This window comes from Strix uralensis, chromosome 7, assembly GCF_047716275.1.
Source record: "Strix uralensis isolate ZFMK-TIS-50842 chromosome 7, bStrUra1, whole genome shotgun sequence".
Classification (NCBI taxonomy): domain Eukaryota; kingdom Metazoa; phylum Chordata; class Aves; order Strigiformes; family Strigidae; genus Strix; species Strix uralensis.
Genome location: NC_133978.1, coordinates 32,524,982 through 32,540,000, shown reverse-complemented (window position 1 = coordinate 32,540,000; position 15,019 = coordinate 32,524,982). Strand labels below are relative to the sequence as shown.

The following is a 15,019-nucleotide window of genomic DNA, read 5'->3' as shown; positions in this document are numbered from 1 at the left end:
GGGTAAGTGACGCATTATCATGATCTTGATGAAAGTGAAGTTGTTTTGAATAAGCAGAAAAGAAAGCCTAATTTTTTAAGAAATTGTTAAATAGAGTGTTGGATTCACATCAGATATTAAATACCATCCTAAGGTTGCTCTCTTTTTAAAACTACTGTTCTTAATCAGGTTATGTCTATTACGATAATTCATGATTGCAAGTTAGTCACAGGAGACAGGTTCACTTCCTACATCATTTGGTGTCTGCTTTACTTATATTCTGTAACACAGAAGGTCAGATACTGCTTGATATTCATACACCCCACATGGCACAAGAAAAGTGCAAAGACCCCTCTTCCCTCACTAAACTCTGGCAACTTACAGGCTAATTGTCTGGGGTAGAAATCGACATGTGTTAAGTTTTTTTATACTGGAACAAGCCCTCACCCCAACAAATATTAAGATTCTGAAAGCACTCAGATAAAGACAAAAAAATGTAAGAAAAAATAATCAGCTCCACATGCCATCAACTATGCCATCAATAATACAAAATATTTTACACCACTTGCACCTGAGTTGAAGAGTGGAAAAGAGAAGGAGACTCTGTCAGTGCAAGAGAATGATTCATGTGACCACTTTGTCTTAATTACTCAGAACAAGCAGTTTGTTGATGTTTAGTGAAGAACAAAGATATCAGCGTCCCCTGACAGAAAAAAAAATAGCCATCACGGTGGTGAAGATGATGATGACTGCCAGAACAACGATCAAAATCCGGTTTTGGATGATCCTGAAAAAAAGCATAAGAGACAGAAAAAAAAAAAGTGAGTAAAACAACATAGCAGAATATATATAAAAATCAATGAAAAGAAGCACACAGATAAACAACTTGGAGAAAACATATGCCCACAAATTTAGGATTCCCTATACCATTCTGTGTATCTTGATTGTTTTTTACTTCTTTCAATTCCCAGTGCTTCCAAACATTTCTCTATGCAGCTATTACACCTACCTTATGCATTCAGGAAAGAATTACACTTTTCTTAATTATGCATACACTTATATACATATTAGAATAACTGAAATACATCATGTTACAATTTATTAATCTTCTAAGAACAAATTAAATAATTAGTCCTCAGCTGATGCAATCCAAGCAGGGTGGTCTGTAATAGTAAATACCATTATATTTTTTAAAGCCATTCTGAAATCTTCATAGCTTTTTTAATCTGAACAGAAACAATTTATTAATTTTCAAGGGATTTTACTATTAAGGTACAAGATTTCAAGGAAACACATGTCAATGAGATACTTACTTGTACTAAAATACCAAGGGAAAAGTATAAAAGATAGTTTTGAAGAAAAGGATGATATAAAGAAGCAAGTGTCAAACTGTGAAGCTTATGTTGTAAAAGCATCTCCTGTCTCTGTAGCATACCTTTACTTATGGTAATAGGCAAATGTTACATTTTCTATGTAGTATAAAAAAAATGGAAATTAATAATAACAAAAAGATGCTAGAAGTAGAAAGTCCTAATATTGTTCAATCCTTTGTTGGGAGAAATCCCTGCTTCTAAAATCAGACACCACATTGCTTCAGATTTTGCCAGAAATTAATAGGTCAATTAAAATGAATAAATCAACAAACAGTAGAATTAGAGGCATTTTATGGGAGGATTCTGGATTGTAAGAATTCAGTGTTTGTTATTCCACTCTCACAGAGGAGGAAGAATATTTTCATAGGCTCTTCATGTTACAGGAACTTTTGCAAAACATATTTGTATATGAAGCGTATTATCAGACTTGGAGAGGTATAGCAAAAAAAACCCCAACACCCAAATGCAACAAAAGCACCCTAATATATATATTTTTTTTCTCTAGCTTCTGCAAAACAAAACAAAACAAAGCCTTCACCAACCAAACAATGGTAAGAAGAGGTAAAACTGTGTTTTGTGAAACATCAAACCAAGTACAAGGCTCCAACTTGAAGACAGGGAACGTAATGTGTTAAAATGAGCATATTTCACGCAGTGAAAGAGAGAAGAAACTCTAGAGAGCAGAGGGGAGTTTTCCTTGGTAAATGTTTTTCATTTGAATGCGGGTGGATATACATATAAATTATATTGGAAAGTGTAAAGAAAAATGCAGTTTTAACCAACTCCAGCTCTCTCCTTGCTTACCCCCCACCTAAAGAAAACGCAGTAAATGGATGGATGAAAACTGTCACATCAGACAGACACCCTCCCCTGTGACACTCTAAAAGGACTAGCTCTCTATCCTCCTGACAGGTTACAAAATGATCACATTTGCTGACACGTCTTCCGCAAAACTGCTTTAGTGTTTGTGTCCACTTTCCTAGCAGGAGATGAATGGGCTGCTTTGTCCTCATTTATCACTTAAAGCTGAACTAAGATCTGTCTCGTTTATTTTTCCCTTCCTCACTAGAAAGGCTCAACCACAGCATTAATTCTTTCGCGATGACAGCTAATTCAAACTTAACAGGCAATATTTACTCTGCCAAAAGGATGAGGAGGAGGGAGGGATGTTTCTCACTCTTTTTTTTTTTTTTTTCCCCCTAAAAAAAAAAAAGTGTAGCAGGCTAACAAAATAAAGCTAATTAAGGGCTTTTGGTTCTTGTTGGTTTGCACTTTAATTTAACACCTGAACTTACAAGCTTCTCTTTTGTGGTGGGGTGTGACATTCTCTGCCAAACACCTGATAACAAACGATTTGCCCAGGCAAATGCATGAAAACCAGAATATATATTTACTCACTCACCCTCATCACTCCTGAAAAGACACTCAGCAAAATTGAAACTCAGCAGTGAAATAGATTAAAAGCATGAAAACTCTTAAAACATTCAGCCTTAAGTAATACACAGTGCAGCTGGCTTGACAACCATTTTATTTGTGGGATGTGGGCCCCAAGGCATCCATAATGCTAATTTACAAAGGATTAACTGGGAGTGAAACTCGCTTAATCTAACACATAGTTAGGCAAAAGCATACATAACATACTGAGTGTTTAAATCAACTCCTCCTATCTCTGGCCCACTGAAAAAGACGGAGACTTAAAATTAAAGAAAAATTAAAAAAGCACCAAATCCTCCAAATGCTTTATTTTTAATACTCTGGCAGTACACACCCGATTGCAAGATTATTTAATCAGTGTCCACGTCTCTCAAATCCCCGTCAAGAGAACACTGAGCGAGGCATGCTGCCACCTGTATCTGCTAATTGAAGGTTCACTTATGGTGTGAATCTAGGAAATACATATCAAAGTTCAATTTCTAGGAATCTGAATTAGTCTGCACAGTGCAGCAAAAGAATATCATATTAAAAGGAACAAATTAATCATGAAATAGGATGGATGTTATCAACAGACTCCTACACTGATGTATTATATACTTTTAATATTCAAGTCCACAGTTAAAGATTAATTTTATATCTTTAAAAAAGGAATAACATCGAGTTTTACTGTTTCACTTTCAAGTGAGCAAGTAAAATTAAACTAACTGCAAACTGCCAGAAGGATGGGGCTAGGAGGAGAACAACAGAGCTGTTGGTAGCAGCAGGACAGTCTTGAGGAGGGCTTAGCAAGCGGTGTGTGTTGAAGTCTGAGTCTGGGAGCTGCTGCTCAGACAGAGAACACAGGTTCTGGGTGTCAGCAGTTTCAGATCTCAAAGTCAATGGGCAAGGGCGACCCTTCAGAGTAAAGTTAAAATCAAGAGGAAAGGGGGTTTTGAGTGATCCAAGACAGTCAAGCCAGCTCACAGTGGTAGAACAATGGTTGGCATTGGCAGGACCCATCTGTAGGGAAGCCTATAGTACTGTCACAGCCAGACACTGCCAGTGGGTATTGCTCTAGGCAAAGCATCAAGGAATTTAAGTGGGGGAGGGAGTGATAATACCAAAGAATAAGAAAATGGGGCCTAACATTCGCTACAAAAAAATCCCAAAGGCTAACAGGCTCGCAAGAAGCAGATGATAGTCTTTTATCTCTATTACACCTTAATTCAACAAAATCTGGTGAATGAGGAAGCCCAGATTCTTCTTTGAAAATGCAAAGCATGTTTACAGGGTAAATAATTTAAGAAAGAATATATACTTGAAAGGAGACACCCATTGAAACATCCATGGCTAAAATGCCTGAAGGCAAAAACTTGTGCATTTGCATGCTGCATTTTATTAAGTTAGCACACTGTAGCTTTAAAAGAATGCATGGCCAAATTAAGAGGAATGTGTGACTGAAACATCAAGGATTCCTCAAGTTTACATTATGAATCATAGTGCTGTTGATATGAGATGAATTAACCATTTAGTCGATGCAGCTTAGGCACTGAATTCACACCAAGTTCTGCTGGAGCCTGGTGCGCTGGAGCTCGTTAACAGCCAATGTCTACTGTTCCTTTCATACTCGAAACTCTAGGAGCACAAGGGCTCATTCTACTTTGAGTTAGAAGAGATGAAAAATCTGTGCTTTTAAACCAAGTTCCATCTAGTTTATCATGGACAGCAGCCCAAAACATTTGGGTGCAAAACCACATAGAAACAGTAACTAAAGCAGATGCTAGGGTAATGTTAACTGACACATTGGAAGAGCATGCTGGACTAACAACGCAGAAAGCGCATCTCACTCCTGTTGAGTTTCCTTCTGCTCTTCCTTTCTAAATGCTTGACCCTCTAGCCTGGCTTCTGGTCACAGTGCTGAACCTCTGACCATTGGTGCGCTGGAGGCTCCCTCCTGCTGGTGCCAACGTTGTGAGCTGACGAATGACACCATCCACTTTCGGGGATCACCTGTTTGATGTACAGGGCAACCACTGCTTTGGAGAACAAGTCCTGCATCCATTACCAGCCACTGATGTCCTTGGCAAATCAGGTCTCCCCACTCCCACCATGGCAGAAATTGTGCTGCCTTTCCACATTTTAAAACCCCAAATGATTTGCTCCTCTCTGTAGCTTCACACACACATGCACACAATGGGTCTAACTCTGTTTGTGACATGTTTAGATCTGCTCCGTATAAACACAAAGCAGTGCCCGAATAAGCTTTTGCAAACCTTACATTAAGGATGCCAACCGTGTTTAAACCTTTTTACAAAACTGCATTCATTAGCAGGGGAGTGCACGACATCTATATGGGTTCAGCCTGATGTCTTGCACATGTCTTAGTGCCTGATTGACCAGCATTGAATAATGATGCCTTGCCATTAAGCACTGATGGTACAATAACAATTGTCATGAAAATTAGCAATCACGGTAACATGTTAACAAAATACGGGATATAAACGAACCAGTGCAGACTCTGGGTGCATAAAGAGTTTTGTGCCCTTAACTTGAAATAATGAAGACTACAAATAAAATACTGCAAAAATTTCTTACAGAAGCTCAACTCTGACACTGATACAAATAAAAAAAATACAAATGGCTTGGGGAATCAGTTAGCACATATTCATTACAACACAGGGCTTTATTCTTAAAGAAAGCATCTCGAAAAATAGTGTCCTCAAGAACACAGACTGATTGATGACGGAGCACTGTCCAACAGTGTTCCACTGTAATACATGTATTTAAGATTTAACTAGAAGTGATTCCTATCAGTTTACTGGGCAGAAAGACTTGTTCTCCGCATACAAGACTACATTTGAAATGGTTGCTTTGAATACTCGGCTATTGCATTTTTTGGTGCTCTTTTATTTGTGATCGGCAGTTTTTGCCAACATGCAAGAAAATAGGTGCATGTAAATCAGTGGTAAGTGATTTTTAAGTGCCCAATATTCATGTGTAAATCAGCAGATTCAAACAAACACAAAGTGTAGGTCTAGTCACATAGGCAAATACATACCAGGCAAAACTAAATGTGAATTTAAAGTAATATAAGGCTATACTCAGATACCTTCTGGACAGACACCATTATTACTATATATAAGGACATGCTTGTTATTATATATCAGGAGCTTTCAAATGGAAGCACTAGACCCCACACAGGGGAATAAAATGTTATGATCGGTAAAGCAAAGCCTTAGATACATAATGATAAATCTCTAAGTTCAGGGTATCTGGGGGCTGTTCAAGTAACTATTCATCTTTCCCATCTTCAGGTTTAAGAATGCTTTTCTTAAATAAAAGCAACTGAAAAGAACTAGACAGGCTGTGGCAAAACATAAAGACATGGCAACCTACTGAAATAAAAGAGTAAGAGAGCCCTGCCTAGCAATATTACAGCTGGTTGGAAGTATCTGACTTGATACATTTTTCATCATTAACAACTGATATTAGCAAACAAATACCAGTGAAAAAATATCTGCAGAAGTTGCATATAGCTCCTTGGCCCTCTTCTAGCTGACCTTGGAAAAAGTGAAGAAATTGGAAAATACTCAAGTTTTTTTTCCTATCCCCCACCCCAAACTGAAAATAAGTCCAAGTTCTTTGTGTTCTCAAGCCAGAAGAACCGATTACATTGTGATTGACATTGTATCTTTAAAGGTATAAAAGACTTTGGGGGTGGTGGAGAGGGGATGGGACCCCCCCATGGCTTACTTCACACCAAAAAAGGCTACCCTACCTGAGCTCCACTGCCAGTCTGGAGACAGGCCATTCCCAGCAGGAGCCTATGTTGTGTTTTCTGAATTGCTTCCCAAAGGAGCCTCTTCTTTCCCTAGGGACAGGGGTCTCTAATTTCTTATGTGTAATGCCTTGGGAAGAGCCATTAAAAATTGCTGAAAACTAAGCAGATAATGAAATTAAAGCCTCAAAAATGGAGAATGGAGAATAAAAAATGGGCATTTTTCTAGCTAACTGGCAGGGTTTTTTGAAAGAGACAGACCATGCATGGTACCTACGATATTGTTGACAGGGCTGAGGAGTTGTGCAGCACTACATCCTCTAGCTTTAAAGTTCAATCTTAAGGACTGGGGCTGCCTACTTGTAATAACATGGATACCAATCTCTAGTTATAATATTACACTCAAACCACATCAATGTGTTTCCACCTGGGCCCTGAATGAAAGAATGAGTCATGTAATAACAGGTGCAGTGAGGTAGTCACACTATCCAACTTTAAACATCTAAATTATATCTAGCTAATCTCTCTCAGCTCCCTGTGTATATAAGCTAGAATCCTGCTCTGAACTGCCTTCTCTTTTTCCTGGGCATATATGCATCCCAGGACCACTAGTCAGTTAAGTTAGCTGGCTAAGTTAGGTGCCTACAGATTAAGTAGGGATGAATATCCCTAAAAGCTTGAACATGAGGCCCAAGCAAGAAAGCTTGCTAGCTCTGAAGGTAAAATCATACAGGAAAGGTGTTATCATATCGTAAAGTGTCTGTAATCTCCCATTAATCAGAAATATTGCAAAGATGAAACTCACCAGTAAAGAAGATGATGTTAATCAATAATTATCCAGTAAATACCTTGATTCATCATTTCCCTTTAACGGGTCCCATATTTGCACAGGAAATTCTGACCAGAATCAAATATACTTCTCCTTTGATAATTTTTCTGGAGGAGTGAGAGATAGAAGAGTCATCCCTCTCTGACATGAATGCCTCCTGAAATGCAGTGGGCTTCCTTGGCTTAAGGAACTATGTTTTTTACTTTGCCGTGTCATCTTCTGATGATCTTACCAGTAAGACTAAGATTTAAAAATATTGTTATGATATCTATAGTTAAAATACTTATCGAGATATCTAATTCATAACTGAAATCTTGCAATACATTCCAAATGTAACAAAAACATACGAACAGCATTGGAGTACACTGATATTTGGTAGCCATCAGGATTATCATAGCTTGCACGAGTCCTGTCTCAAGGAGCTGGCAGTCTCAGGAGGTTCAAATAGTATCCAGGTGAGAGAGGGGTGGACCGAGTGGCCTTGGAAGGAGAGATATCTACAGGAATGACTAGAAGACAAGTGTACGCAGACTTCAGCATGCAATCTGCGAGAACAGCAAAAGCCTGAAAGAGGACCTTACAGACATGGGACCTGAGGTAAAAAGGCAAAAGGGAAGGGTACTTCACATCTTCTGCTAGCTCAGATTTTATTAATTGCTTATTTTTAAAACACATGGGAAGGCATTTGTGAAGGATGAAAAGTATCCTTCTGCTGATGAGAGACCCTGACAGGGAACATTTCTCTGCACAGTTGTGATGTAACTGCAGCTTTCTCCTGTCTCCATGTCCACTCCTTCCACGGAGGGAACCAGTTAGACCATTACTGTCATTACAAGGAACAGCAGGGTGGCTTCCGGGGCCACAGAAACTCACCAGCCAAAACTGGAGGGGGATTAATTCATTTCATGCAAAGCAGAGGCAACACCAGATCTCTTTGGCAAGTCTAAATGAAGATTGCATGCGCAGTAGCAACTGCAAGTGGAAGGAGTCAAGGTTGTATTAATCTCCAACCAGCCTTTCTCAGGGTACTGAAGTATCAGGAAGAACAAATCACACATCTAGTCACCTGAGCATGACTAAGAACCATAGGCCTTAGTCAACATTACGAGCGCTTTAGAAAGTGCTCTGAGGGAGGGTGGATAGGCCAGCTGTCAGCGTAATGGCATTCTTCAGCACATTGGTTGCATGAAGCTCTGGTCCCCAAACAGTTAATAGAAAAAAAAGCCCCAACCCCGACCCCCTCGTCAGCATTCAAAGCTAAAGCAATTATTTCTCCAGCAGAAGAAATGTATGCAAGCTATAAAATGACAAGAACATACATGATCGCACATTGGCTTTTATGATAAATATAGCTAAATTTATATTCTGTGCAATTTAAAGAAAACAAAAATGTCTAAAGTCTGCATTTTATCAACTTTCATAATCCTTAGAACCCCCACAAATGTATATTTTAAACAGATGAAAGTAACATCTTTTGCCCTGCCTCACTTTAATTAATGACTAATCTACAGCTTTTTGGTGTGATGAAGCTGGAGACTGTACACAGATGCTTTGCTTGCATTATTTTCCCCTTATCACACCATATTTGACTGGGCGTCTTTTTGTATGGCAAGTTTTCTACAATTGTCTTAACAATGTTGACCTCTTTTGTAAAAACCTGAAGGCATCTGCAGCAATTGTTCCTGAAGATGTGCTACCCAAAATGTTACCATTTCATGGCACTTCTTGAATGATAGAATAGAATTTTTTTTGGTATATATTCATTTTTTTCAAATGCTATAAAAGAAAGGAAAACAATCATGGCTAAGGCCATTTGTGAGATGGCATTAAAAGAGCCTACTCTGAGACAGATAAAAATAATGAGAATCTTTCTGTCAAGAAGGATTTAGAAAATATCACTAGCATTATTAAAATTTAATTTTTTACTGTGCTTTTTGGTTCCCCCTTTTCCAGTGATAATGAGCAGGACTGCACACCTCCACAATGCTAGTACTTGTTTTGAGCAATAAATTCAGCCTTCCAGTCTGAAGACATTTCAGACAACAATTTTGACTGCTATAGGCTTATTTTTCAACCTGTTCTGTGCTTTGAGTCTTCCTATAAAAACCAGTTCATAAGCTAATTTTCCACAAGGCCAGTGGAACAAATAAAAATCAATTTTTGCCCAACTGGTTCAGAGAAAACCTGGGAATAGTGAAGACAGAACAGTGAAAAATAAAAAGAATCGATGTATTCACAAATGGTTTACCTGATAGAGAACTATCAAATTAGTTGACAGGAGATACTTGCCACTATTAAAGTATTTTCTTTTCAGCATGTTACAGTATTTCTATTAGGGGAGCAGAAATGCCTCTACTTTGTTATGACCTCAGACACCTTGGTTTAATAACCACACTGAGCCTCCATGCATACGGTAAAACTACAGGGCACAAAGTCAAAGTGCAAGAGCACTTGCAGATTTTGCAACCAGAGGGACCTGCAAGCCCAACCTGGCTTAGAGTGGGTGTAAGTTTTCATGATCTCATGGAAGGAGCGAAGATTCCTCTTTCAGGGAACACAGGGAGACATTCATGACCTCAGGCCAACCTTGTCAAGAGAAATTTGGTCCATCAAGAAAGGAAAAAATTGTAACACACTGCCCAGACTTCCCTCCCCTGTTAAAAACCCAAACGTTCTGGAGCATGCTGAAGATTAAGCATTTAATATCTCTTGGAGAGCAGAATACAAATTTGTCCAAAGATGGGAATCCCATTCATAGACTTCAAAACTTTCAGAATCCCAAGGACAACTCAGGGCACAGGTTTTAATATTGTGGTCCAATCCATTTCATCATCTTCTCCACTAATTGGGCAAGCGTTTTTGAAACCACGATACCAAGAAGGGATTGGATAGGTGCTTATGCCTGTCTGTCTGCAGCCAGAAAAATGTCTGGAAAACTGATTGAAGAACAGAATTTGCTTTTTAATACAAATTAACCATCACTCCTGTGGAAATAAAACAAATTTATAATTTACAAGCTTAAATATTAAGGAAGCTATTTTTAAGTAGCTGTAATCTTCACCCTAGTATGTAGCATTTTATACACTCCATTTTTATGAGTTGGCATTAAAATGTGACTCATTTTAACAGAAAAAAAAAGTATTAAGTATGTCACTCTGAAGTAAAGCTGCATATTACCTATTTAAAAATATTATAACACACCATGGAGACATCATTTCTAGGGCCAAACAAAACATTACTCAATGAAGAAATAGCATGAAATATAAAATATTCAGCAGAGGAAGGGTATTTGCAGTTAAGCAGTTTCACTGCCAATAAACAGCATCATAATAAATAGCATGTATGTAGAAAAAAGTATACCTTTTCTTCACTATTCGAGATGTAACACCTTAGTATGGGAAACTAATAAAGATACTACTCGTCCACTAAGTACATACAGGGAGAAACTAAAAACCACCACACATTTTGATTCTGAATCTCTTACAACTGATGCTAATTTGCTTATGATATCTGCCTGATTTAAAGCTAATCTTCTGTAAATTAACTCCTAATGCTGTCTGAAATAATCCTCTTAAGGCTGGTCTGTCTTGAGTACTTTATATCAAATACCATGAAATACACAAGCATATACAAGGCGTACAGCATTTGTAGTGCTGTTGGCTGCTCTCGAATATTTGCTGTGCCGTGAAGATGCAAGCAAGGTGCAGAGCTGTGTGGCCCTGGGGCAGCTGTGGGACAGCACAGGGTCGTGTTGCTCTGGCTGTCCCCTTTAAAGGGGACAGCATGCCAGGACTGTGTCCCACCAGCCCCTGGCCACCAGAGACAAGAGGAGGCTCTTTGCCTCCTCACAGAATGGTGCAGGGAGGTGCAGTTTCACACTCCAAACCTCCCACCTCCAGCAGCACATGATAATGAGAAAAAGTAAACCACTCAGGCTTTGAGATTTCCAAATGACAAGGTCTGTGTTAAACAGCACTAATTATCAGCTGGAAGTCTAATCTGATAACTGGTTTGAAAAGACAGAGATAGACAATTTTGTTTCTTCAGACGGGGAAATTATTTTTAAGGGTGTTGCTTCACCATTGGCCAGCTAAATTATTACTGTCAGTGTGCTAACTCTGTATTCAAAAATATATTTTTTCCACTAAATCCACCGGAACAATTTTCTCCCCCAACATTAATTTAACGATACAGCCGAAAACCTAATTGATATTGGTGAGCAATGCAATTCCAACATATTATTTTCTCGGTTTTTGAAACATAAATGGCAGGCACAACTTTGACTGAATGGACCTCTTTATGTTTTAACAGGCGGTTTATTGGCCCAGACTCCAACATATAACAAGCACAATTGCAAAAGCAATACATTTTTAATTGAAAAATTCATGTATTTTTACTATGAAAGTGACTCAAATAACAAGTAACTTTGTCAGGTAAAGGGCTTTTAAAACAGTTTTTATATATGGAATGTTGTTTAGAAATTATATTTTCACCATAGCAAGTGCTTATAGGAGGCTATTAAAAGAAAAAATATGTATTGTTTAAATCATACTTTACTGGAGCTTGCTTTTTTAATATATTAAAGAACAGATAAAGCACAGTGATCAGTGAGCTCTATGTGTCCAACGGCCCTTCAAGAGCCTTGTGGAAATGTATAAAACAAGCAGTGATACAATCCTTTGCCAAACACTGTCATAAATTTTTTATTTGGCAGCTAACATTCTCACTAGTTTTCTTGGCAGCAATTGGGACCTTTAGCAAGAAAGGTGCAGGAGAAAAATACCTTGTTTAGAGATGTTTTCAACACTTTCTGGGATTTTTCAGAACTTCTGCCTGCAGCACATTTTACAACTACAGTCTCCAGTCACCTGATGAGTTGGTGGTGGTTTTAAAGTTTTTTTTTTTTTAAATATAGACAGCCTACTACCCCCCTCTGGCCTTCAGCCTAGGATGCGAGTGTGGCGGGGGGCTGTATGTGTTCCACAGAGATACAAGTGGTTGCTCCTCTCTGTCTAGACAAAAAAACTTGAAAATAATATCAGAATGTACCTTTCATTGCTCCTGATACTATCTGTATCTTATTCCCGGATGACAGAGATAAATGAAAGGCAAACATGTGCTGATTACTTTTGCATTTTTCTTGGGAGATCTCTGCAGAAAAGCTGGTCACAGGTGCAGCTACCCTGGTCAGCCAGTGGGCTGCCTGATAAACAGAACTGTGAAATAGATTTCTGCACCCAGATCTGCTCTTTCAGGGATTTTTTTGTTTTGTTTTGTTTTTTTTAAAAAAAGATACACTGAACTTGACATCTGATGCACAGCCTTCCTCTTTGCACCCAGATATGCTGATGCATTGTACATGTGAGAATATGGCTCCAGCAGTACTGTGGTTTGGGCTGTACAGGGCAGAATTAAATAGCAAGCTCTTACCAATTCACTTACAGAGCAGATGTTTTATATTTTCATATCTCATTGTTTCAGAATAGAAATCAAATGAACATATTTTACATCTCAGCAGCTTCCTCCAAAACTTTCACAAGAATAAGATGTATTTCCGCCCTTCACTCCGACATCAAGGAAACAGTTTGTCTTAAACAGTTGTGGACCAGGAAAGACACCTTTTCCTTATATGTCTCAAATTAGAAAGGTTGGAATTTAGTTTTAGACAGTATAAATTGCTTTAAACACAGACTTAATTAAAATAATGATGTTACACTTCTAAAGACAAACTAATAGGCTTCCCCACAGCTTGTGTTCCAGTTTTGTCTCTCGTGTTTACCAGGGGCATCATCCCCTCAAGAACTTCACAGAGCACACACAGACATCTAGTGGCTGGTGGAAACAGTGCAAGCACGTCAGCGCATCTGACACGGCTCGACTGGAGACAGTGAAGTTATGCCAGGTATGAGTTGAGCTAATTTTGTCTCTGTCACACTATAGATGGCCAATCAAACAAGGAGAGAATTGCTCCCTTTGTGCCATCTCAGGTAATCATGCTGCCTCTGGCAAAAGAGTTGCTCACTTGGCAACTATGGCTTCCCAAATTTCCCTAATCACTGATTCTTTTCAACTCATTCGGAGCTATTTTTGCCTTTCTTCTGGGTCCTTTTAAATTTCTCTCTCCTTGCTATTATTTTATTTTACTTAAAAACTGACGAGCTTAATTATGTAACATTGCTTGAAAGGTCCTCTGAACGCGGCTACATGCAATGAATTCTGTTGACAGAGCAATGTGATTTTACAGAAAACAACATACATACATGATGAAAAAGTACAGTCCATAATAAATGCTAAACTGTTGGTAGAGGAATATGACTTGCTCTACAGTCCACATCAATCAGTGGAAGGATGCCTAAAACTTCAGTGGGGTTTGAGTCCCACATCTGCGAAGGAGATCAAGAGCCACAGTTTTGCACAGTGTTGTAAGAACTCAGCGCCCTGATTCTGCTCTGTTACACCATTTTAAATCAAGCGGTACTCAGCGGTGTCATAACCCTGTACATCTGTGTCAGACCTTGTGTTGCAAGGGCAGACTCGATGCCAAGAATGCAAAACAGATGTTGCTTTCCTAATGTTTTCTTGTTGTCATTTAAGTTGTTTTCGTGGGGTTCTGTTTTCATTTTGGTGGGTGAAACAGGTCGACAGGACTTTTCAGAGGGCAGACTGGAGGAATGCTTCTGCATCTTTTATTTTGCATGTATGTGTGAATATGCATAGACTTTGAGTTACAACTGGGAAATTTTTTTTTTTTTTTTTCCTAAGCTTCATTTGAGCTATGCTCTGTTCCCTTGGGGCAAAGTGAAAGGTAGCTGTTTGCGGATGGGAAAAAGGGCTTTTGTGAACAGCAAAACTGCATCACCAAACAGCTTAAGAAAAAGATTTTTTTGAAGTTATTTTTTACTACTACTTTAAGAGGAAACAGGGATAAATATATCTTTTTTTGCATGTTGACTCATTAACAAATTTAGCAATAAACACTTTGTAATTAAGTCCACTAGTTTACTGCTGTCCAGAAGTTTCTCAATACTCTTTGCACAGAAGGTTTTGGAAAACGTAGAACTAAGAAACAGTGAAGGCAAATCCCAACAGCTTGCTCAAGCAAATCTAGCCAAGGCTTAAACTCACTTCTGAACACTGAAATTTGAGATGCCGTATCAAATAAGCAGCTCTTTTTCCCTGAAGAGAAGAAACTGGGTGTAGCTAACCTAGTGCATAATAGGTTTATTCTCATTCACAAAACAGGAATTACTTTATGGCCCCAAAGTAAAACTAGCACAGAAATATACTGGCAGATTTGCTGCAGATGTGTGTTGTGACACGTATGCAGGGAATCTGCTATTAATCACATGCTAAGATTTTAATATTATGTAGGGTAATGCAGGCAATCATTATGGTGAAGGTTCTGGATTCATAAAAGCCTAACCCACAAATGGGTCTTTTAAATTTAATACATTTGAGCTCACTCTCACACTGCACCAGTTGAATTCCCTGATTCACTGCACCCCCCGCTCCCCATTACATACATTTATTTCAATATCTACTGCACGTTTCTTTTTGTGCTTGTGCTCCACTTCTTTTGTTGCGACACATGACAGTTGGCGAAAGCGTAGCTTTTCAATTCTCCCATTTACCGGACTATGACAGGAA

At 38.6% G+C, this 15,019-nt stretch overlaps 1 protein-coding gene across 4 annotated transcripts in view; it reads right to left on the bottom strand.

Moving 5' to 3' along the window:
* Positions 1–15,019, bottom strand: part of VTI1A (vesicle transport through interaction with t-SNAREs 1A) — a 277,532-nt gene that overhangs the window by 902 nt on the left and 261,611 nt on the right. For all 4 annotated transcript variants that reach the window (XM_074875296.1, XM_074875293.1, XM_074875297.1 and 1 more), the window contains one exon: positions 1–766. This exon is cut by the window's left edge and continues 902 nt beyond it. Coding sequence is in view for 2 of the 4 variants with exons in the window: in XM_074875293.1 (XP_074731394.1) it covers positions 673–766 (94 nt within the window). In the remaining 2 variants the exon portion in view is untranslated. The remainder of the gene's footprint in view (positions 767–15,019) is intronic.